The following is a 25,551-nucleotide window of genomic DNA, read 5'->3' as shown; positions in this document are numbered from 1 at the left end:
CAAAGATGAAGGTCATGGGGGCTGAGTTTAACCCATTAGCTTACTGGGCAATTAGCAGTGTAGGGATCAGGCTAAATGGCTTAGCTATTCCCGGATCCCTCTCCACTTGCAGGTCGTGCAGAGTTTGAGTGGAGAGGTATGCAGTAGTGATAACAGGACATTAGCAAAGCTTACCTCTCTAAGTTGTCCAGTTCCACATCCTTTCCCATGTTTAGTGCTTTATGTGCCAGTGCAATCACTCTGAAACCTTGGGTCGTGTAAACCTTAAGCTCCTTTATAAAATCAGCTGGGACTGTTTAGAGGAGAAAAGAACATGTGGACAAGTCTTATGGTTTTAGTGACTTAAAGAATATCCAGTCTTTGGTTCTTTTCTTCTATGGCTTAATCTCTGGGGAGACAAGTTGTGTGCATATTATTTTTTAAAGAAATAATGGACTTAATATAATTTTATTGTCCAGGAGAGGACTGGACAGTACAGAACATACATTTTTAGGGAAAATCTGGGACTGGGGGCATGTTGGGATCACCCTGCAGTATAACCCAGGCTGGTGAGACCCTGAATGTAGTCACTCAGGGTGTAGCATGCATATTGTTTGTGAGCAGCCCAGGGGAGAGCTACTTCAGCAAGGCATTGTAAGGCACCTAAGGTTGCAGGAGTGTCACAGCCCACCCACTCCCCCCGGGTAAGGATTGTATTCTGGTATGCCACAGTAAAACCCACCTATGATCTTGCTTCCAATTAGCAGCCTCTTCATAAAATATCTCCCTTGTTTCCTGGGCCTGTCTGGCCTAATTCAGTCATGTCAGGGCCAGTGTGGGGAGGCCACAGCATCACATAGCCCATCCTGGCAAACCCAGGCCAGCAGAGGGTGCCCATAGAAAGGGGGTAACGTAAGGCCTAGCAGGTCTTGAATCTGGGCATGCAGAGCTGCCAGGCATGCAACACTTCCAGTGGCAGCTGTAATTAGCTTGCGCTCCACTATTCACAACTGCTCTGGCCACAGCCCACAAGAAGTCCCACCTCAAAGAGTCTGACAAGCAGCAGCCTCATGGCTCCTGATTGGCACCCAACCCTATATAAACCCACAGGACATTCTGGGAAGTGTTCAGGCAACAGTGTGGATCTTCTATGCCACCATCACCACGTCTTCCCTTGAATGCCTGGCTTTGACCTCACCTTGATGTGGATCTCGTCTCCTTATCTGGACCCTGACTTGGACTCTGGTCCTTGGTATTGACCCCAGCCTGGAACTTGGCTATGAACTTCTCCACTACTCTCAACCTCAGGTTTGACCCTGCTCTGCCCCTTTCTAGTCTGAGTTCTTCCACTTAAATGCTGTGTAACTTTTTGGGTGAATCACCTAATATTTCTATGCCTCAGTGGGAGCTTTCTTTGATGGCAAGCAGCTGGCTTTGTGAATGGGCTGGGCTGGGCCCAGGCCAGGACAGAGACGTGAGAAGCTTCTGTTACTGCTATAATTTACACTAGTGGGGGGGAAGGCCCAGGACCAAGAGAGGCACAAAGGTGAATTAAAGCTACTTTTGCCTCTTGTCCCTCCCTCAGTTGTGCACAGTGTGAGTTGGAAGTAGCTAAGGCTCAAGCCTGCAATCTACAGTTGGATCTGATAATTCCATACAGAGATTTTAAAGGCAAATGTAACTTTAGGATGGTCTTAGAGACTTTAGGATGCATCCGATGAAGTGAGCTGTAGCTCACGAAAGCTTATGCTCAAATAAACTGGTTAGTCTCTAAGGTGCCACAAGTACTCCTTTTCTTTTTCCAGATAGAGTAAATCATCATAGCATCTGACTGTACATCAAATCAGCTACTGGACCATGCAAGAAGGCCATGGTAACTGTGTCAATGAGATTTACAGGTGCACAGTAACTCTCAAGGGCAATTCCCTTTTGGACTGAGCAAAAATAAAGATATATATATATTTACACACATATATACGTTTCCATACCAGTTTCTGGTCTGCAAAAGCTGGTCACCATTTCTGGTGCTCCTTTCATATACAGATCATATGGGTCCTTCCCAATCTGCTGGGTAATGACAGACATCCTCTGCAGCCCGGAGGAAAATGGGAACTGATGTAGGATTGCTATCCCATCCACTGGAGTCTGAGGAAAGGTCAGGAAGGTAAGATGTTAATTAGATGCTCAATTCATTTTGCAAACAGAAAATCTATCCTTTGGCTAGACTGGTATTTGTTTCCTATTGTGAGTTCTCTCTGGAGTTGAGTTAATTAGTCTGAGGGCTTTTCACTTGCTACCTTTAGCACATGGGATCACAGGGACCAGACACAAATTGCACAACATCTAATCTATTTCCATACACTTTCCTCTAGAAAATTCAGGGCTGTTCCCTATAGCACATTCTTCAGTGCTCAGTCCCGGCTAGCTTTTAAATTGTCTCTGAAGATGGGGCTTCCTACCACTGCTTCCTGTGGCAAACTATTCCACAGCTTATAGACCTCCGTGGGTTTTTTCCTCCCTGATAGTCAGCCTATGTTTTCCATCCTGTTTTGTGCTTTGTTCTAGTCTGCCTTTCATTAGCCATTTTGCATTTATTTGTGTGAAACCCTTTGAGAGCTAAGGGAGAAACGCTTGGAGTAAAGTAATACCTGTAGTGTTCTGTTTATTTTTTTCTCAGTGTGTTACAATGCACGTCTTTTCCTATAGATTAGTTCAGTCTGGTAACCAGGGTATCTGATCCCGTTCAGGTGATTTGTTAATATCCAGTTGTGTCAGCTGTTCCCTGCACAGGTTTCACTTTGAATAGCCTAGAAAAGCACGTTTGCTTTGTCGTAATGTTAGAGTCCTCCTCTCCGAGGCGTCTGTCCTTACTTCTTAGAATGTCTATTTTTCATCTCTAAGACTCTTCCCAAGTGTGTGAAAGAAACATGCAGGAAAACTTTGCTGCTACCAGTATAGCAAATAGTTTTTGCCTCAGCCACTCAGGGAGCAGCCAGTGAGGGTCCAGCAGGCGCATATAGAAGGAGCTGCAGGGAGCGTGAGTGCGCTCTGCTTGCAGGGACTGGGGAAGCAGGAGATGCCCCTGTCTGGTTGCAAGGGTTAAGGCACGTAGTTGCTGGCAGGGATGGGGAAGTGAGGGAATAGCTTTTGGCTAGCTGCCAGGACTCACTTAAGACAGGCCAGGGGGAAGGGACTATGTATGGAACTGTTACCTCCCGGAAGGGGGCTGACTAGACTGACCCAGCTGGAGAGCTGGGGTCAGAGGACTAAAGGCCAGGCAAAGAGTCCGCAGGGAGGAAGCCCTGGGAATGCTGCTCCACTCCAGAGCAGGAACTTCACATGTAAGCTGGCCAACTCAGGTATTGAGATAGGCCCTGTTGGTCAGACTGAGGACGAGGGTGGGCTACAGAGATGTTGGTGCTCAGGGAGGGCTACAGGGCATTACTAAGGACTTTGAGATAGGCCCGGTTGGACGGTGTATTCTGGAAGTGGGGGACAGTGTACGCAACTCGGCCAGAGGACTGACTCACTGAAGACCTGCCGAGACATCCATTGGTTGGAGGGGGGCGTTTGCGAGAGGTGGGTGCTGCCCTGCTGAAAAGAACTGAAAGATTGCAGGCACTGTCGGTCAGAGAAGGGGGCACTCGTGAGAGGCAGGTGCCGACCCCGTTACAGGGACACCTTTCATAAGATGCAAAAATAGCATAAAAGAACGGTTGAGGCAATTTAAAGCTGCCAGCCAATTCTCAACATCGGAGAGGTAAATGAATGTTACTTCTGCTAGAAGTTACTTACACACCATAATCTTTCTGTTAAAAACAGAGAACTCACATTTCTAGCATTCGGTCCTGGTTTAACGATTACACTTGTGTCTGGTACTCCAACCTTACTATGAGCTGTACTGGAATCTTCCATTTCCTTTGTGGGGGAGGAAATTACACCAATAATAAAATTAGGACATTGACCAGGAAGCATTCAAATATTCAACCTACACCTATGGCCATAGGTATACTTAGGGATGTGCAAAAGTTCCAGTCTTTGAGGGGTTAAACTTTGTGCTCAAGTTTTCACCATTTCATATTGGTTTCTTTGCACTTCTGAAATGTGGCTTTGCAATATTTCACAAGCGAGGTTTGTTTGGTTTTTTTTGCTGTGAGAATGCAAAAAAACAAAAGCCAACCAACCAGAAAACATACCTTTCACTCAAAATGTCACACTCACAAAACTGCCAGCAGAAGCTGGATATCTCAGCTCTCCTGGGCTGATCCCATGGGTGCTCATACATGACATCCATGCTTTCATATGTCTGTCACCAGTGTAAACACAAAGGGTGATTGAATACAGGTAAATTTAACATTCATGGGTTTTACAAGATGTTGAAGCTAGACTCATTTAGACAATGAACCAATTGGTTATGTCATAATCCCTTGTTTAAAACAGGTTAGGTAAGTCTCCGGAAAGAGTAATACTGGACCCTTCCTGCTTCGGTCAGAGCATTTGGCTAGACACACTGGGAGGTGCCTGCCAACCACAATCTGGGGTGTCTATGGTTATGAGAGATCACATTTTTCATCGGCTCATGCTGTGAACACCTGTTCTGTTAGTAAGTCCCAGAGTGTAATGCCCACTTCTCCTGAGCGCTAAACAACGAAGTAACACGCTTCTATAAAAAGCACAGGTGCATCTGGAAGGCAGTGTTTAGAAAAGGGCCTTTAATGTGTCCTCACCCATGTTAGGTCAAAATTCTCCTCTCCATTATGCTCAGTGTCTCCATCATATACTGCACAGCCACAGGTCAGCCATGCTGCTATTGCTTGGGGGAAGAGGGGGCAGAAAGGACCATGAAGGAAGAGTCATGGGGCTCTGTGGGATTGAGGGTTGTCATCTTTCTGAGGTAAGTACATCTGACCCTTTCATGGCCTATTTGAGGGCACCCTAATTGGGTTTCAGGCCTGTACCCACCACCCCTCTCTGGGCAGAAACCTGCCTCCCCCTCCCTCCAGACCAGGGATTTAGGCTGCAATTTTCTCCTACAACTCACTGGTCACCTGAACAAGTCTGAGTTTTGTTCAGCATCTGCCAACCTTCTCTCTCCTGGCCACTATGGCAGGGCTAACCAATGACCAGCCAGCCGTCATACAGTGGAGTATCTATTTAGAACCAAAGCATTAGAGAGAAAACATAACTTGAAAACTATACGCAGGTGATGTGAATGCCCGTCTGAGCAGGAGTCGCCCATCTTCCACATGGAGACCCCAGTAGGTTTGAATGTCCCTCGAACCCTTTCTGTAGTCTGTCCCTCTTGTCAGTTCTTGGAGCGAGTGAGAATGACTCTTCTCCCATAGCAGGCTGCCCACTTTATACAATTCTTAGTTCTCTGTCTGCTAGTCAAAACTACTGTATGCAATTTCCCCAGGGGGGTGGTACTCCTATAGCCTTGTTTACCTGTCTAAGGATTTGCATTAATTACCCCCTAATGATTTTTAGTTCCTGATATCAGAAGCATGAATAGACTAAGCACGAATAGACTAATGCATAGACATTGCATTGCTTGTTCTGTTCCAAAAAAGAAATTAACACTTTCACACCCGGCAGGTAACAAGATGAGATGGGAAACTGTGTCACAGTCTTTCATAAAAACAAATCAGATGTTTCCCAGGTCTCCATCTCTCTTTATTTTAAAAGTGGACACAGCAAGGATACTAGACCAGTATCCTAGGGAAGGCCATAGGCTTGTGACCTGGAAGACACATCTGCAAGTTATCTCTTATTTCAAATGTCTATTCATATAACACATTTTCCTAACAAGCTGGCATACTCTATTCATTAAACAGTACAGAGCTGTTTGATAACCATCCCATATTTTTTTCTTAGTACCTACTGGAGGGATATGCAGTGGGAGAGCTCTCACATGCCCCCTTAGCCATGGGTGGCAGGTATCATAGACTGGGGGAGGCTGTGCCTCCCTAAACAGCCTGGCGTGGTTCCACCCACACTCTGCCCCAAGACCTCCCCTGCAGTTCCCAACACTCTGCCCTGGCCCATGTGGTGCTCCGGGGCTTCAGGTGCTGGGGGCACTGCAGCCGTGCTACCCAGCCATGGTGAGGGTGCTCTGGGCTTCTGGGGGGGAACAAAAAGGGAGAGGGAGGGGGGACAGGACTTGGGCAGGAGGGGAGGGGCCAGGGGCTAGCCTCCCATAATGGCCGGGTCACCGGCCGTCCATGGCTGAGCCCTGCCTCCCCAAAACCTTTGGGAGTGAACCTGAGACTTGGGCTTTCCACTCCTGCCTCCCATCCAGCCTCTGGAGAGTGAGGCTGGTGACCCTCTGCTTCTCAAAGTGTCAGCCACTCAGCAGGATCTTGGGGGTCCCCACCCATTGGGTATTATAGGAAGTAACTCTTTGGGGATGTGGGGGGAGCAAGGTAAGGCTGGCTTTCTGCAAAGCTGCTCTTAACCGTGCAGTGATTTTACTAGCTGAGGGATCCAAACCCTCTGCCGAGGAAGCATCTTCCCCACTGCCAATTCCTTTCTCTGCCCCACCTCCTGGTAGTCAGGGCTTGGGGACCGCTGTGGCATCACTCCAGGCTCTCTGGGGGAGGAGGTAGTATACTGACATCCCCACCCCACTGAGTTTCCCATGTGTTCCCCACACGCTGAGCTGAGCCACCCTGCTCAGGGTCATTCACAATTCACGGATCATCAGGCAGGCAGAGTGGGGGAAGAAGTCCCTCCCCTTCTTCCTGGCTGTGGTTACCTCTGCTATCTCCTAAGCAGCTACTGTATACTTGGGCACTTCCAGCCTTTGGGTGGATACCATAGATTTGGCAATGCTCCTTAGCTGCCTCAGGTTCCCCACTTTCAGCCTGAATCTCAGCCACAACCATGCTCTGTTCCACTCAGACCTCGTTCTCAGTGTGGGAAACTCACATCTCTCTGCAGATTTAATCCAACGCAATGAATAGGTTTACACTCAAACTTATTTTCACAGTCAGCACAGCTCATCCACGTTCCTTTCTTGCATCCACCATGTGGGGGAGATTTTTAAATGTCCTGTTGAAACACACTGCCAAAGCCTTCACTGCAAGCAGGGGGAGGTCGGGTTCTGCTCTGTTACACTATAGTAACTCATCTTAAATCAGCTTTGTTGCGCAAGATTCACATCAGTGTAACTGAGAACAGGATTTGGCCCAGTGACTTTAAAAAGTGCCTTGATTTTCTTTTCTTCTGATCTGGTTTTTTGTTCCAAAGATTTTGGGAAAACAAAGGTCTTTCATCAAAAGGACTGAGAACTGAGACTTGGTGGGTGCGAACAATCCACACACCTGAGCACTGTAGCTATGTCGACTCCACCCCTTGTGTGGAACCAGGTGGGTCAGTGGAAGAATACTTCTGTTACCTAGCTACTGTCCCTTGGGGAGCTGGCATTCCTACAGCAATTGAAAAACCCTTTCTGTCACTGTAGCCTGCATCTACACTATGGGATTATGACAACACTGTGTAGACATGGCACTGGAATTTCATTAGTTATTACGTATTTCTTCCACCAGGCTATGTAGTTGCTTGCCTGATGATTAAGGGAATGCTCTCAAGGATTTGCATACTGTGTACATGCAGTTAGAATAATTGTCACGTTACCCAGCAAGTGCCCTCAAACATTTTCTTGTCCAGTGGGTCTCCCTCTATCTTCTCATCCAGAACTATGAGTGAATGACAGCTCGCCATGGCTCCACACAGCAGTCCCCAAGGCAAAGGAGTACCAGAGGCAAAGCTGTGGACGTTCTGGAAACTGATTTAAAACATAGGGTTAGTGTCCAATTTCTTTACAAATAGAAATGTTTAGATTCATGGGGACAAATCCTCAACTGGCGTAAACAGGTTCCTCTCGGCTGACTTCAGTGGAGCTATGTCTATTTACAGCAGCTGAGGATCCAGGCCCCAGTCCATTTGATATACAGGCCTAATCTGCTCAATGAGCCAAAGGTGTCTTAAACATAATTAGCATGGAGCTTTACTTTTGAGCTTCAGACTGTGTTGTTACTGGAAAGATAATCTCTGAGGCAATCGGGTATGAATACTACCGTTAACACAGGACCTTTAGAGCCCTGCTTGACAACTCCTGGTATTATTTATTAAAAGAGATATCTTGGAAACTTAAGACACAACAGAAAAGAGTGATGACGCTTCCTGTAGTCTGCTACATCTCACTGAGCGAGACAAGGTAGGTGAGGTTATATCTTTTACTGGACCAATGAAAGATAGATATTCCCTCCCCTACCTTGTCTCGTTCATATCCTGGGACCAACACAGCTACAACACGACAAACATCCCGCTGAACAGTTTCCTTTGGGAGCCCAACAGAGTGTTGGTGAAGTGTCAAAGTGACACGCTTGACTTCACTGGGCCTGATTCTCCACGGCCCTGCACTATGAGTTATTATTTACCTCGGTGTCAACACCTGTGAGGGGCCGCTGCTGGTGTGAGTGGAGAATTCTGACTTGTTAACATTTTACATCCACCCAGCACAAGTGTAAATGATGACACAAGGTGCAGTGCAGAGAATTATGTCCAACTCCTTCATTTATATAAGTGGCCTTAACATCTAAGGACCTGAGACACCTCGCACTTACACCTGTTTTAAAACCTGTATTACTCCACTGATTTACACTGGGGTAAGTCAGAAGAGACTCAGGCCCCGAACATTGCAGAGTAATGCAACATTCCCTGAATATGCTCTCTCCTCCTGCCTGAGGCAGAAACGGAGCATAAATCAGTTTGGGCTGAGTGAAGTCTTTGCAATTTCATCCTGGATTATTTCTCCCCCACTATAATCTTGATTCCTCTCTCTTTCCTATGGCTCTAGGACATGCGCCTACTACGCAGCCTAGCACTGTCTGTTTTCTTAGAATGTATCTGCTACGTGGAATATTGAACTAACAGGAGGCCCATTAAGTTTGAGGTGAGCATGGTAAAAAGAAGCTATAATTTATTTATCCTCCTTTACTACTAAATCAGACATGGTGAAATGCAACCCATGTGGAGTTCAACAATGTTGAATATGGCAATATGAGATCAAAAGCAGCATTGCATTGTGGATCCTGTAGTCTCTGTGAGCCACCAAAATCTGTTCCATTTCAGGCAACTTAGATAAGCCCTTGGACTCTTACTGAAATTTGGCAAATTAATTAACTAATGCTTATAAAGCATTTTAAAGCAGTTAAATGCTGTATAAGCTTTCTTGCTGTTCTTTTATCTTGTTTAAAAGTACAAAGGACATTTCACATGCTGAGTGAAATTCCTTTACTGAAACTGCATAGGTTTCAGAGGGGTAGCCATGTTAGTCTGTATCAGCAAAAACAACAAGGAGTCCTTGTGGCACCTCAGAGACTAACAAATTTATTTGGGCATAAGCTTTCGTGGGCTACAGCCCACTTCATCAGATGCATGGACTGAAAAATACAGTGAGCAGTGTAAATATTACAGCACATGAAAGATGGGAGTTGTCTTACCAAGTGTGGGGGCAGTGCTAACGAGGCCAATGCAATCAAGATGGAAGTGGCCTATTCTCAACAGTTGACAAGAAGTGCTGAATATTAAGAGACGGAAAATTACGTTTTGTAGTGACCCATCCACTTCCAGTCTTTATTCAGGCCTAATTTGACAGTGTCCAGTTTGCAAATTAATTCCAGTTCTGCAGTTTTTCATTGAAGTATATTTCTGAAGTTCTTTTGTTGAAGAATTGCCACTTTTAAGTCTGTTATTGAGTGTCCAGGGAGACTGAAGTGCTCTCCTACTGGTTTTTGAATGTTACAATTCTTGATGTTTGATTTGTGTCCATTTATTCTTTTGTGGAGAGACTGTCTGGTTTGGTCAATGTACATGGCAGAGGGGCATTGCTGGCACATGATGGCATATATCACACTGGTAGATGTGCAGGTGAACGAGCCCCTGATGGTGTGGCTGATGTGGTTAGGTCCTATGATGGTGTCCCTTGAATAGATACGTGGACAGAGTCAGCAATGGGGTTTGTTGCAGGGATTGGTTATTGGATTATTGTTTTTGTCGTGTGGTTTGTAGTTGCTGATGAGTATTTGCTTCAGGTTGGAGGGCTGTCTGTAAGCAAGGACTGGCCTGTCTCCCAAGGTCTGTGAGAGTGATGGGTCATCCTTCAGGATAGGTTGTAGATCCTTGATGGTGCGTTGGAGAGGTTTTAGCTGGGGGCTGCAGGTGACGGCTAGTGGCGTTCTGTTACTTTCTTTGTTGGGCCTGTCTTGTAGCAGGTGACTTCTGGGTCAGCTGATACTCACATCTTCTTGTCAACTGTTGGAAATGTGTGACGTCCACCTTGATTTCAAAATCTGAAATGATGCCCCTGTTGACACCTTATAGAATTTCCTAGTACATCAATGTCAATTTTATTTGCAGATAATATCTTTTACTGGATGTGACAAAGTTCCTCCTCTACCTTGGTGGGTCTTGCGCTTATTGGTGGATTTGCTTGCCTCAGAAATTAACGGCAGCCCTCAGTTTCATGGTTTTTGTGAACCCACAGTCCAGGTCAACTTCTCCTGTGTCTGACCAGGAGTTGGGAGGTTTGCGGGGAACCCGGGCCCGCCCTCTACTCCGGGTTCCAGCCCAGGGCCCTGTGGATTTCAGCTGTCTAGAGTGCCTCCTGGAACAGCTGTGCGACAGCTACAACTCCCTGGGCTACTCCTCCCAACACCTTCTTTATCCTAACCACAGGACCTTCCTCCTGATGTCTGATAATGCTTGTACTCCTCAGCCCTCCAACAGTACGTCTTCTCACTCTCAGCTTCTAGTGCCTCTTGCTCCCCGCTCCTCACACGCCCACCACAAACTGAAGTGAGCTCCTTTTTAAACCAAAGTACCCTGATTAGCCTGCCTTAATTGATTCTAGCAGCTTCTTGATTGGCTGCAGCTGTTCTAATAAGCCTGTCTGTCTTAATTGTTTCCAGAAGGTTCCTGATTGTTCTGGAACCTTCCCTGTTACCTTACCCAGGGAAAAGGGACCTACTTAACCTGAGGCTAATATATCTGCCTTCTATCACTCTCCTGTAGCCATCTGGCCCGACCCTGTCACATGAACCAATCTCTGTTGGTGAAAGAGACACCTGGTGGCCAGAACCTGAAGAAAAGCGCTGTGTAAGCTCAAAAGCTTGTGTCTCTCACCAACAGAAGTTGCTCCAATAAAAGACATTACTTCATCCACCTTATCTCTCTCATATCCTGGGACCAACACAGCTACAGCAACGCCGACTACACTGAACTGCACAGTTAACTCAAGTGAAATAATCATGACATTATTCAGGGCTATTTTCCTTTTTGTGGTTTCTGAGCTTTTTGCCAAAGAAAATGTTCTGTCTCTGCCCTGTGGGAGACTCTTGGGGCTTGTCTACACTGGCACTTTACAGCACTGCAACTTTCTGGCTCACTTTATCACTCATCATGATACAATTAGCTCCTCTGTGCTGAAGTACCCGATATGTTGGCAACCACTGCTGAAGTCTGGGATGTTGATATAATGCATATGCTGATCCCCTGCGAAAGATGATGGGCAGCTAATCTCCCCTCAAATGTATTTGAGCCAAATGGAATATGCGCAGTGCAATGTGGGTTTAAAATTAATTTTAGAACCATGGTATACACAACAAACAGCTGATTTTTGGCTGTAATAAACAAGTTGTGAAATTACACACCACTTGTCACCTCCAGCTCTCAAAAAATTTTGGAAGGGGAATTGAAATGGAATTTGTTGCAGAGGGGTGGAGTCTGAACGTTTAAGTCTGATGAGCTTGGCTGGTAAGGTATGTCCGTTGAGGGTGGTCTGGATGTTAACAGTGGCCTAAGTAGTTATTTAATTTATTTTTAAAGTTGTTTGGGGGACAGATGGTTGGCTAGACAGAACAGAACAACGAGGGAAGTGAAAGAGGCAAAGCAACTTGTCCAACAGGTGAGGGAATGAGCTGTGAGGAGAACCCAGTTCTCTTGACTCCCATGCCACTGTCCTAGTCACTAGACTGCATTGCCCCTCTCTTTACTATAGCTGGGCATATGAGGAAGCTCCCTCATGGGTAAGGTTTGGATGAACTCTTGGCTGTTTAGACAATATAGCTAAGATCTGCCAATCACTAAACACAATCCCAAAATACAAAATCCATTTGTGGACAAAGATCTTTACCAGCTTCCTTCTGAAGGGATCAGCCCCCAGAGGTCCAGTCCATCTTCTGTTAGGGTGCCAGTCTAGGTTCAAACAAACATCTGATTATTTTATTAGAAGTTCAGGCCCTGATTCTCTGACTAAAGCTAGTGTAAATCAAACTGCACTGAAGTCAGTCATGCCAGTGTAAAACTGGTGTAGTTGAGAGGAGAACCAGGAATACAAACAATACATTTACAACAAACTGCAGCAGGCTGGATACTCAGTTGTGAAAATCATCCTAGCTCTGCTGAAAGCTCTGAGCGGCAGCGAACCAGCTGAGCAGCGGGGGACAGCAGAGCAGCTCACAGCAGGAGTTTGCCTGGGACTGGTAAGTATCCGAGTGTGTGTGTGTTTGCTTGCTGAGGAAGTATCCGAGCGTGTGTTTGCTGGGAGGGCAGTGTGAGAGCCTGAGCGAGTGTCTGATTGGCTGCTAGCCTGCAGGGGGCGGGCATTAGGGTGTCTGTTTGTTTGCGTCAGGGAAGCCTGGCTGTTTAAAAAGAGCCAGAGCTTCGCGAACCAGCTGAGCAGCGGGGACAGCAGAGCAGCTCACAGCAGGAGTTTGCCTGGGAGTTCGCCTGGAGTGAGCCCAGTGAGGCTTACATCTTGCAAACTGCTCTGAGGAAGCTCGTAGTAGGAAGGTGATATGGAAGGGCGGGGTTCAGCTGTTGTGACCTGCACTGGATGTGCCATGTTTGTCTTTCTTCCACAGGACAGAAGCGACTTTGTGTGTACAAAGTGCAAGCTGGTCTCCATATTGGAAGAGAAGATTGAAGGTCTGGAGCAACAGATAACGACCCTGCGTTGCATACGAGAAACTGAGGATTTTCTAGACAAAACTCAGGATAGGCTTCTAGGGGCACAAAGCTCTAAAGATATAGAGCAGGTTGCACACAGGAGCCAAGAGGCCAGTGAAGAAGCTTGGCAACATGTGACCTCCAGAAGAGGTAAGCGGAATGTCCGGGTTCCAGTAACACAGACACAGGTAACTAACCGCTTTCATGTTCTCTCCACAGGTACCGTTGCGGAGAGTGGACCAGATGATATGTCTGGGGCGAGAAAGCAGAAGGAGACTCCGCTGGTTGGAAGGCATGAGATGCGATGTCCTGAGGTTGGGGGTTCCACGACCACCACTCCCAAGAGGAGAAGGCGGGTGGTGGTGGTCGGGGACTCTCTCCTCCGGGGAACTGAGTCATCTATCTGCCGCCCTGACCGGGAAAACCGAGAAGTCTGCTGCTTGCCGGGGGCTAAGATTCGCGATGTGACGGAGAGACTGCCGAGACTCATCAAGCCCTCGGATCGCTACCCCTTCCTGCTTCTCCACGTGGGCACCAATGATACTGCCAAGAATGACCTTGAGCGGATCACTGCGGACTATGTGGCTCTGGGAAGAAGGATAAAGGAGTTTGAGGCGCAGGTGGTGTTCTCGTCCATCCTCCCCGTGGAAGGAAAAGGCCTGGGTAGGGACCGTCGAATCGTGGAAGTCAACGAATGGCTACGCAGGTGGTGTCGGAGAGAAGGCTTTGGATTCTTTGACCATGGGATGGTGTTCCATGAAGGAGGAGTGCTGGGCAGAGACGGGCTCCATCTTACGAAGAGAGGGAAGAGCATCTTTGCCAGCAGGCTGGCTAACCTAGTGAGGAGGGCTTTAAACTAGGTTCACCGGGGGAAGGAGACCAAAGCCCTGAGGTAAGTGGGAAAGAGGGATACCGGGAGGAAGCACAGGCAGAAATGTCTGTGAGGGGAGGGCTCCTGCCTCATACTGGGAATGAGGGGCGATCAACAGGTTATCTCAAGTGCTTATATACAAATGCACAAAGCCTTGGAAACAAGCAGGGAGAACTGGAGGTCCTGGTAATGTCAAGGAACTATGATGTGATTGGAATCACAGAGACTTGGTGGGATAACTCACATGACTGGAGTACTGTCATGGATGGTTATAAACTGTTCAGGAAGGACAGGCAGGGCAGAAAAGGTGGGGGAATAGCACTGTATGTAAGGGAGCAGTATGACTGCTCAGAGCTCCGGTACGAAACTGTAGAAAAACCTGAGTGTCTCTGGATTAAGTTTAGAAGTGTGTGCAACAAGAGTGATGTAGTGGTGGGAGTCTGCTATAGACCACCGGACCAGGGGGATGAGGTAGATGAGGCTTTCTTCTGGCAGCTCACGGAAGCTACTAGATCGCATGCCCTGATTCTCATGGGTGACTTTAATTTTCCTGATATCTGCTGGGAGAGCAATACTGCGGTGCATAGACAATCCAGGAAGTTTTTGGAAAGCGTAGGGGACAATTTCCTGGTGCAAGTGCTAGAGGAGCCAACTAGGGGGGGCGCTTTTCTTGACCTGCTGCTCACAAACCAGGTAGAATTAGTGGGGGAAGCAAAAGTGGATGGGAATCTGGGAGGCAGTGACCATGAGTTGGTTGTGTTCAGGATCCTGACGCAGGGAAGAAAGGTAAGCAGCAGGATACGGACCCTGGACTTCAGGAAAGCAGACTTCGACTCCCTCAGGGAACGGATGGCCAGGATCCCCTGGGGGACTAACTTGAAGGGGAAAGGAGTCCAGGAGAGCTGGCTGTATTTCAAGGAATCCCTGTTGAGGTTACAGGGACAAACCATCCCGATGAGTCGAAAGAATAGTAAATATGGCAGGCGACCGGCTTGGCTTAACGGTGAAATCCTAGCGGATCTTAAACATAAAAAAGAAGCTTACAAGAAGTGGAAGGTTGGACATATGACCAGGGAAGAGTATAAAAATATTGCTCAGGCATGTAGGAATGAAATCAGGAGGGCCAAATCGCACCTGGAGCTGCAGCTAGCGAGAGATGTCAAGAGTAACAAGAAGGGTTTCTTCAGGTATGTTGGCAACAAGAAGAAAGCCAAGGAAAATGTGGGACCCTTACTGAATAAGGGAGGCAACCTAGTGACAGAGGATGTGGAAAAAGCTAATGTACTCAATGCTTTTTTTGCCTCTGTTTTCACTAACAAGGTCAGCTCCCAGACTGCTACGCTGGGCATCACAAAATGGGGAAGAGATGGCCAGCCCTCTGTGGAGATAGAGGTGGTTAGGGACTATTTAGAAAAGCTGGACGTGCACAAGTCCATGGGGCCGGACGAGTTGCATCCGAGAGTGCTGAAGGAATTGGCGGCTGTGATTGCAGAGCCATTGGCCATTATCTTTGAAAACTCGTGGCGAACCGGGGAAGTCCCGGATGACTGGAAAAAGGCTAATGTAGTGCCAATCTTTAAAAAAGGGAAGAAGGAGGATCCTGGGAACTACAGGCCAGTCAGCCTCACCTCAGTCCCTGGAAAAATCATGGAGCAGGTCCTCAAAGAATCAATCTTGAAGTACTTGCATGAGAGGAAAGTGATCAGGAACAGCCAGCATGGATTCACCAAGGGAAGGTCATGCCTGACTAATCTAATCGCCTTTTATGATGAGATTACTGGTTCTGTGGATGAAGGGAAAGCAGTGGATGTATTGTTTCTTGACTTTAGCAAAGCTTTTGACACGGTCTCCCACAGTATTCTTGTCAGCAAGTTAAGGAAGTATGGGCTGGATGAATGCACTATAGGGTGGGTAGAAAGCTGGCTAGATTGTCGGGCTCAACGGGTAGTGATCAATGGCTCCATGTCTAGTTGGCAGCCGGTGTCAAGTGGAGTGCCCCAGGGGTCGGTCCTGGGGCCGGTTTTGTTCAATATCTTCATAAATGATCTGGAGGATGGTGTGGATTGCACTCTCAGCAAATTTGCGGACGATACTAAACTGGGAGGAGTGGTAGATACGCTGGAGGGGAGGGATAGGATACAGAAGGACCTAGACAAATTGGAGGATTGGGCCAAAAGAAATCTGATGAGGTTCAATAAGGATAAGTGCAGGGTCCTGCACTTAGGACGGAAGAATCCAATGCACCGCTACAGACTAGGGACCAAATGGCTAGGCAGCAGTTCTGCGGAAAAGGACCTAGGGGTGACAGTGGACGAGAAGCTGGATATGAGTCAGCAGTGTGCCCTTGTTGCCAAGAAGGCCAATGGCATTTTGGGATGTGTACGTAGGGGCATAGCGAGCAGATCGAGGGACGTGATCGTCCCCCTCTATTCGACATTGGTGAGGCCTCATCTGGAGTACTGTGTCCAGTTTTGGGCCCCACACTACAAGAAGGATGTGGATAAATTGGAGAGAGTCCAGCGAAGGGCAACAAAAATGATTAGGGGTCTAGAACACATGACTTATGAGGAGAGGCTGAGGGAGCTGGGATTGTTTAGCCTGCAGAAGAGAAGAATGAGGGGGGATTTGATAGCTGCTTTCAACTACCTGAAAGGGGGTTCCAAAGAGGATGGCTCTAGACTGTTCTCAATGGTAGCAGATGACAGAACGAGGAGTAATGGCCTCAAGTTGCAGTGGGGGAGGTTTAGATTGGATATTAGGAAAAACTTTTTCACTAAGAGGGTGGTGAAACACTGGAATGCGTTACCTAGGGAGGTGGTGGAATCTCCTTCCTTGGAAGTTTTTAAGGTCAGGCTTGACAAAGCCCTGGCTGGGATGATTTAACTGGGAATTGGTCCTGCTTCGAGCAGGGGGTTGGACTAGATGACCTTCAGGGGTCCCTTCCAACCCTGATATTCTATGATTCTATGATTCTATGAAATGAATGGAGCTGAACTGGTTCATCCCAGCCCAGGAGCTGGCCTTGTATAGCTGAAAACATGAAAATTAAATGGTATGTTATGGGCAGAGAGAGTCAAGACATCTCAGGAATTTAGAAAGGGGTGTTAGAACACAAGCGTGAACATTGGGGTAAAAGGAAATTATGGACCAAATTCCCAGCTTACCTAAATTGGCACAATTCACACAGTGCAGTGGGACTGTGCTGGTTCGTACTTGCTGTAAATCTGTCCCATTGTTTTCAGGACAGTTTCAGTGTCTGGAGTTATATTATTCACCACGTGTTAAAAGACAACAGAATTAATGTAAAAACCAAAGAAAGATCCAGAGATGAATCTGCAGGCAGTGTCTGGGGGGAACCAGGGTCTGGTCCCAGTCTGGAGGCAGTGTCCGCCTGGGGGTGGGGACCACGTTTTGATCCAGTTACAGCCCTACACAGAGCCCCAGCGTTGGTTGTTCCTGCCTGAGGTGGAGTGATGTGTGTGAACTCTGTGAGGTTGGGGGACTCCACAGCAGTTGAACCCAGCCTCTTCCTGCAAACATGCACAGGAAAGAGATTCTCAGAGACCACAGGGACACTTGAGAGACTGGGCTTTCAGGAGCTAATCTGTATTGGGGCTGGGGACGGGTGTGAAATAGCAGCCACTCCATGACCTTTGTTGTGTGTGATGGTTCCTAGGCAAGCACAGATCCCAGGGTCCCTCTGCACCATGCCCCAGAGCTGACACAGAGCATGCCTCGCTGGCAAGCAGGCTGCGTGGTGGCACTCATGCCTGTGTGGCTACTGCCCCCCACCCCTTCAGCTCCCTGAAGAGGGTTCTGCCTGGAAAGCTTTGTGCTGGTCCTGGGTCCAACATACCCAGAGCAGGCAGCTTGAATTTGACTTCTTGGCTGTGAACGAGCAAGAACAAAAGTGCCAAGAACATTTATGGCATTAATAGAACAAAATCCCAAACCTGCAAAAAGCATTAAAATCTATTGTAGCAATCTTGCTTTAAAAGCCATAATACGTTTCTTACTTTGTCAAAGCAAACCAGGTTTATTTGCCCGCATATATTGATCCTCTGGGGGCTGATGCAGAAAATTTTCTTATTCTTCAGCCTCTTTTGGGCATAAACAATCGCTGTGGTCAAAGCAGCTGGTATTGCAGGAGGGATAGAAGTAGTGAAGAGGAGTAGCGCCATTGCCACTGTTTCAGCTACTGGTTTCTGGAAAAGAAACAAACACAACAAACCTGTTGATGATCTTTTTACTCTTCGAAGGTTCAAAAGCGTGGACTGTCTGAACAGACGCTGCATGTGCAGTGTGATGTTCCAAACACCTGCCTTACTCAGGGCTCAGAAGAAAGGAATTTCAGTGGGGAAGGAATTCCATTATCACGTTACTAATACTTACCTTGTGCTGTACATACACACACACTGTATAGATCAGTCCAAGCACACCGATTAGTATAAGGATTATGATGAATTTTAAGGCATCTCTGTAGAGTCTGAAATTCATGGGCTTGGGGTAGAGGATGGACCTCACCAGATCACCTTTGGCTGTGTTGAACCCTATATTAAGACAATAACCACAAATTGTATATGTTATCTAATGGCATGCTAGGTTGAACACAATTGAATTAGGAGATGGATAGTATTATAAAGACTTTCTGAAGGCAATACAAAATATCTGGCCAGCTCATGTAGGGTGAAATTCACCAACAGTCAAAGACCCTCCATGTCATAACACCCCACTTTACACCTTCACCTGGGTGGTGGTAGCAGATCCCTCAGTGCACTCTGTGCCTCTGGGAGGTGGATTTCACCCCTGCTCTGAATGCACAGGCATGGATGGCAGAGATCTGGGGAAGGATCGTTGTACCTATGCTTATAGGAACCCCATTACTGGGAGCACAGAGGGGAAGCAGGAGACACTATTCTGTAGTAGGGCTGGAATAGCAGCCACAAAGGACCTTGTCTGTGGGTTTGGGCTTTAGTCCGTAGGCTCCGTCTACACTGCATATGGGAGCAAGCTCCCAGACAAGCCCCCGGAGGGTTTTGTGAGGTAGACAAACCCAGGCCCATCTACTGAGACTGCCGTCAAGGGAGCCCAGTAACGCTGGTCGTCTGGAATGTGGGCCCCTGTCCACTAGGAACTAGACTGAGACCCACCAAAACACAACCATCAGATGGGAATAACTAACTTCCAGTCTCTGACATGGGCTGGATTTGAACCAGAGATGTAGCTTTACTATATGTCCCCTGGGCCATCTCGTCCCCACCACCCTGACCAGTAAAATCAAAAATAAATACCAGTTTGCAGCACAACAGCTCTCACTGGTCCTTTGCCTGTGGGCTTGGTCTGGATGACCTCTGTTCCACAGAAGAGGACATGTCTTCGGTAATCCTCTGCACTATGTGTTTTCCAGGACCTGGTGTTCTCAGTATGGGGCAAAGCGGTTTTAGAGACTGGAATACTTTCACCTAAAGATCATGTTTTACAGTTCCAGTTAGGATGTATTTAAATTCCATCAGATTCTGAATATATATTAATTGCACATTCCCTATTAGCAAGAATTTTTAATAAATAAATAAATAAATTCACTGAATGATGGCTATGATTTTTAAAATCCGAGCACTTCAGACACCTCCCTGGTAGTTTTCAATCTAAAGACTTGGGTCAAACTTTGCCCTCAGATAGACACAGTTTTATAGTGGCTAAGTGTATATGTGTGACACTGCATTCTGCTACTGAAGTGTGTGTATCATTATCTGCCCACACAGAGCGCATTACAACATCCGAGCATTTAAAAACAATTTTTTTGTGTTTGTTGTATTTCCTGTTCCTGACAATACATTACATAGATCTGGTTTCATTTTTAGTAAGAAATTGAGTTATGCTGAGCAATTTAGAACTAATCAGAAGCCCTTCCCAAGGAGACTGCAAATTATTCAGAACACTGTCTTTCCTTATTTTGCAACAACTCATTCTGACATAGGATAAACAATTTGTAATCAGAATTGATAAAAACATATCTCCAGAGAGAGAGCAAAGAACTGCATGGAGACAAAAGACAAATCAAAATCCAAGTTTATACCTGTGAGCATGCCTTCATCTACAATACAGCCTCCATCGATCAGGATAGCATCACATGGCAAAGAATGCTTCTTTCCTTCTAAAACAAGGATGTCTCCTGGGACCAAATAACGAGACTCCAGCTTTTTGCAACCTATAGTAAAATATAAAATGAAGTGAGTGATCACTTAGACACAGGTTATGATCCACAGGAACATATTAAGGCCTGCACTACACAACCAACCTGCCTTCCTCCATTGTTTGGTTTCGGAGGAACCACACTTATGGATCTACAGTGGTACAAGTGAAGACGCTTGTCTGCCTGCCTACCTTGAAGTGATGTTCTGAGGCTTAATTAGTTAATGTCTATAAATTGCTTTGGATAAGAGAACCTGCCTAAGGTACCTATGGGCCCCATTACCATGGTATCTGAGCAACTCACAATCACTAATGGACTCAGCCTCACAATATTGCTGGGAGGTAGAGTGTAATCCACGTTGCGCAGATAGAGAACCAAGGTGCAGAGAGACAAACTGAGGTGAAGAAGTACTTGTGGCACCTTAGAGACTAACCAATTTATTTGAGCATAAGCTTTCGTGAGCTACAGCTCACTTCATCGGAAGCTTATGCTCAAATAAATTGGTTAGTCTCTAAGGTGCCACAAGTACTCCTTTTCTTTTTGCGAATACAGACTAACACGGCTGCTACTCTGAAACTGAGGTGAGGAACCCTGTAGTAGAGCAGGGAATTGAGCCCTTGTCTCACATGTCAATGGCTAACATCCTAGTCACTGTACTATAGAATTACTTTACCCAATTTGTTCTTGATACTGAAATACACCTGCAAGCAGATAAGCCTAAGTATGTCTGTGTACTTCCAAATGCAGAGTTTGACCCTCTATTGAATTAGAAGGGGTAGGGGGAAGAAGGCCAACTGGACATCACTCACCTCCGTCCTTTGTGCAGGCTGTAACCTGGACTTTGTTGTGTTCCTCAACAAGGTCATGCAGCTTGACAGATTGCTGTTGATTGGGTAGCAAATTAAGTGTTGAAATACTAATACAGAACTTGTGCCAAGCAAAACATTATACTTTAGTGATCAAGAGTAAGCTTCATAATAGTGAAACTGAACTTAATTGGATTATAAGAGATAAGATTCATACTCCCTATGTTTTCCTTACTAATCAGGAAATGTGTTCAAAAGGTTTTCCCCTAGTTAGACAACAGAACAAGCTGTACAGTGTATTGAGGCCTGATTTTCCACTCATTCAAATTTCACAACAGTAAAGTTACTCCTGCTTTGCAACACTAAGAAATGAATCAGGCTGTTTTCAATGACATTTCCAATCCCCAAGTAGTGAATTTCCACATGTTGGTCCATTTTCTTCCCTGCTAGAAAGGGGCTCAATAGAACAACTGAGTGTAAATATACAGTTATTACAGAGGTTACTACTGCAAAAAAACAGAAACAGAATCTATACTTTTGGTCATTTTAGCTAGGTATCTCTACATGGCAGGTGGCTGGCTGTAATCCAATTTAGCAATTTGCATATCCAGAGTTCTAACCTGATGAGGTGAAGTATCACAGGTTTGGGCTGTGTACAGTATTGTAGCAGGGATATGTCACCTTAATTTAAAAGTTACTTATAAAATCTAGTCATAGGTGTGGGCTTCTTAATCAGTGTTCTTCTTATGAAAACTTCATACCAGTTGGAAGAAGACCCTCAGGCTCAAAAAGCTGTCACTCTTCATGCTAAAAGCTTGGACTTTGACCTTGCCCAAGAACACTGCCTAGCCCATTGTTTGTGTTCTGGGTGCACTGGAATGCTGGATGTGCACACCAGTTGAAATGCCACACTGGGGCTAGCTTAGACCTGTGTGAGGTTTGTGCTGTGCATTTGAGCTAGGACAGTAACAAACTAGAAGTAACTCAGTGCCATAATCTGCTCCAACAAGGACAGTAGATCATCTGTCTCCGGGGTGGTGGTGAACAGGGCAGAGCCCACTATCACTTGCTCTAGGATTCAATTCTTGTAAGTACGTGACTTAGTAATTCAGTGGAGGTCATATGTAAAAGATGTAGGGCCATTTTTCATTGGTGACTCACACTGTAGCTCAAATCCGCACAGACACACCCCTGGAACCTCGACCTGGGATATTCTATCTACTACCCAAGATCCATAAACCTGGAAATCCTGGGCGCCCCATCATCTCAGGCATTGGCACCCTGACAGCAGGATTGTCTGGCTATGTAGACTCCCTCCTCAGGCCCTATGCTACCAGCACTCCCAGCTACCTTCGAGACACCACTGACTTCCTGAGGAAACTTCAATCCATCGGTGATCTTCCTGATAACACCATCCTGGCCACTATGGATGTAGAAGCTCTCTACACCAACATTCCACACAAAGATGGACTACAAGCCGTCAGGAACACTATCCCCGATAATGTCACGGCTAACCTGGTGGCTGAACTTTGTGACTTTGTCCTTACCCATAACTATTTCACATTTGGGGACAATGTATACCTTCAGATCAGTGGCACTGCTATGGGTACCCGCATGGCCCCACAGTATGCCAACATTTTTATGGCTGATTTAGAACAACGCTTCCTCAGCTCTCGTCCCCTAAAGCCCCTACTCTACTTGCGCTATATTGATGACATCTTCATCATCTGGACCCATGGAAAAGAAGCCCTTGAAGAATTCCACCATGATTTCAACAATTTCCATCCCACCACCAACCTCAGCCTGGTCCAGTCCACACAAGAGATCCACTTCCTGGACACTACAGTGCTAATAAACAATGGTCACATAAACACCACCCTATACCGGAAACCTACTGACCGCTATTCCTACCTGCATGCCTCCAGCTTTCACCCTGACCACACCACACGATCCATCGTCTACAGCCAAGCTCTGCGATACAACCGCATTTGCTCCAACCCCTCAGACAGAGACAAACACCTACAAGATCTCTGTCAAGCTTTCTTACAACTACAATACCCACCTGCGGAAGTAAAGAAACAGATTGATAGAGCCAGAAGAGTTCCCAGAAGTTACCTACTACAGGACAGGCCTAACAAAGAAAATAACAGAACTCCACTAGCCGTCACCTTCAGCCCCCAACTAAAACCCCTCCAACGCATTATTAAGGATCTACAACCTATCCTAAAGGATGACCCAACACTCTCACAAATCTTGGGAGACAGGCCAGTCCTTGCCTACAGACAGCCCTGCAACCTGAAGCAAATACTCACCAACAACCACATACCACACAACAGAACCACTAACCCAGGAACTTATCCTTGCAACAAAGCCCGTTGCCAGTTGTGCCCACATATCTATTCAGGGGACACCATCACAGGGCCTAATAACATCAGCCACACTATCAGAGGCTCGTTCACCTGCACATCCACCAATGTGATTTATGCCATCATGTGCCAGCAATGCCCCTCTGCCATGTACATTGGTCAAACTGGACAGTCTCTACGTAAAAGAATAAATGGACACAAATCAGATGTCAAGAATTATAACATTCATAAACCAGTCGGAGAACACTTCAATCTCTCTGGTCACGCAATCACAGACATGAAGGTCGCTATCTTAAAACAAAGAAACTTCAAATCCAGACTCCAGCGAGAAACTGCTGAATTGGAATTCATTTGCAAATTGGATACTATTAATTTAGGCTTAAATAGAGACTGGGAGTGGCTAAGTCATTATGCAAGGTAGCCTATTTCCTCTTGTTTTTTCCTACCCGCCCCGCCCCCCCCAGATGTTCTGGTTTAACTTGGTTTTAAACTTGGAGAGTGGTCAGTTTGGATGAGCTATTACCAGCAGGAGAGTGAGTCTGTGTGTGTATGGGGGTGGGTTTTTGGAGGGGAGTGAGGGAGTGAGAGAACCTGGATTTGTGCAGGAAATGGCCTAACTTCATTATCATGCACATTGTGTAAAGAGTTGTCACTTTGGATGGGCTATCACCAGCAGGAGAGTTAATTTGTGTGGGGGGGTGGAGGGTGAGAAAACCTGGATTTGTGCTGGAAATGGCCTAACCTGATGCTCACTTTAGATAAGCTATTACCAGCAGGACAGTGGGGTGGGAGGAGGTATTGTTTCATATTCTCTGTGTATATATAAAGTCTGCTGCAGTTTCCACGGTATGCATCTGATGAAGTGAGCTGTAGCTCACGAAAGCTCATGCTCAAATAAATTGGTTAGTCTCTAAGGTGCCACAAGGACTCCTTTTCTTTTTGCGAATACAGACTAACACGGCTGTTACTCTGAACACTGTAGCTTGTTACACATGGTTTACAACCCATGTTTAAGTGATAAAGCAGTGTCCCTTGCACCAAGATGACAGTCAGTCGGAAGTCTGAAAGCTGACTTTCCCACTGCCTCCCCCTTCCACTGCCACCTCAGCAATGTATTTATGTCACTCAGTTTGCAAACCACGGAATGCCAAACTGCTGAAATTAAACTACTTTACCACCCAGCCAAACCTTGTCCCAAATGCCTGAATTGCCTGTTCCTTGAGCTTTGAAAATAGGGTTATTTTTCTTTGTATAGTTTTTTGCAGTCGGAGTTCGCTGCCTGGCCAAGATGGCTGGCAGCTCTGAATACCAGGAGAGGCTATTCTCTGTACTTTTAGCCTGACTTAAAGGCAGGAAGTGCCAGAAATGTTAAGAGTTTTTGTCCTCACAAACAGCCTGGTCCTGCAAAGTGCTGAGGTCCCAGAGCAGTGGGCAAGTACCTCATCAGGTTGAACTAATAAATTCTAAGCCTGGTATGCAGACTAAATGAAGTGATTCAGGTACATCTTGGATAAGCATGTTAGCTTTGGGTGCATAGGCCAACTCGGAACATTTTTTGTGGCTTCATCTGAAAAATACAATATCCTTTTCCTCAGAGAATGACTGAGGTAAAGTAAAGTTACTGGAAGATGTGTCTAAAAGGCAGAAATGTATTAACTCATCTGAGAATTTAAAACTACTCCCACATATTTTTTTTATGTTAAGGCCTGTTATTTGCAGGCTCTGAACCCCCTTGCACTTTGGGGAAATCCAAGATGGATCCAAAATTCATGGATGGCCCAACTCTAATCTTCAGTGAATTTGTGGAATCTGCAATAATACCAGCTAACCAAAAGCACTGAGTGCAGAAATTGCTTCTTATTCTGTGTCTGAGAGAAATGAAAGCATTACTGCTGGCTGAACTGGGAAACTGTTGACACGAATAGCAGCCTTACCTGTCTGAGGTCATACACTGTTAAGCCAATAGAAATGACTGACAAGATTATGATAGCCATGGAATACTCGATGTAACCTTGGCTCAGCCACAGAGTCAGAGTGAAGGTTTGGAACACATAAAAGGGATTTAAAATCTGCAAACACAAATGTATCACACCGTCAGGAGAAATTCACAGGTTGTTCAGCGGCCGCTTACATGTGGGACAAGATGAAAAGGTTTCACCAGAGATTTCAAGGAATCTTTTCAGTGTAATTTAAAACAAAATTGTGGTGCTCGTCACAAGCCAACACTCTCCCATGGTGGTTCAGGGGACTGATCGCTTTCACCTCCACCTTGTCGATTTGATCTGGCTCAGAACTAGTTGCCATCTGGTGGCTGTGCAGTGATTT

The 25,551-nt window shown here is 46.3% G+C and overlaps 1 protein-coding gene across 1 annotated transcript in view; it reads right to left on the bottom strand.

Moving 5' to 3' along the window:
* Positions 1–25,551, bottom strand: part of ATP13A5 (ATPase 13A5) — a 56,031-nt gene that overhangs the window by 17,953 nt on the left and 12,527 nt on the right. The window contains exons 7-17 of the mRNA XM_077826167.1: positions 25,161–25,295; positions 20,864–20,936; positions 19,938–20,069; positions 19,153–19,323; positions 18,254–18,411; positions 17,878–18,066; positions 12,176–12,237; positions 7,615–7,765; positions 3,811–3,897; positions 1,968–2,124; positions 175–292 (exon numbers count right to left, since the gene is read on the bottom strand). Coding sequence (XP_077682293.1) covers positions 175–292; positions 1,968–2,124; positions 3,811–3,897; positions 7,615–7,765; positions 12,176–12,237; positions 17,878–18,066; positions 18,254–18,411; positions 19,153–19,323; positions 19,938–20,069; positions 20,864–20,936; positions 25,161–25,295 — 1,433 coding nt within the window. The remainder of the gene's footprint in view (positions 1–174; positions 293–1,967; positions 2,125–3,810; positions 3,898–7,614; positions 7,766–12,175; positions 12,238–17,877; positions 18,067–18,253; positions 18,412–19,152; positions 19,324–19,937; positions 20,070–20,863; positions 20,937–25,160; positions 25,296–25,551) is intronic.

The sequence above is a fragment of the Eretmochelys imbricata genome, chromosome 9, assembly GCF_965152235.1.
Source record: "Eretmochelys imbricata isolate rEreImb1 chromosome 9, rEreImb1.hap1, whole genome shotgun sequence".
Lineage (NCBI taxonomy): Eukaryota > Metazoa > Chordata > Testudines > Cheloniidae > Eretmochelys > Eretmochelys imbricata.
The sequence above is the reverse complement of the archived record's forward strand: the minus strand, read 5'-3'. Positions and strand labels throughout refer to the sequence as shown.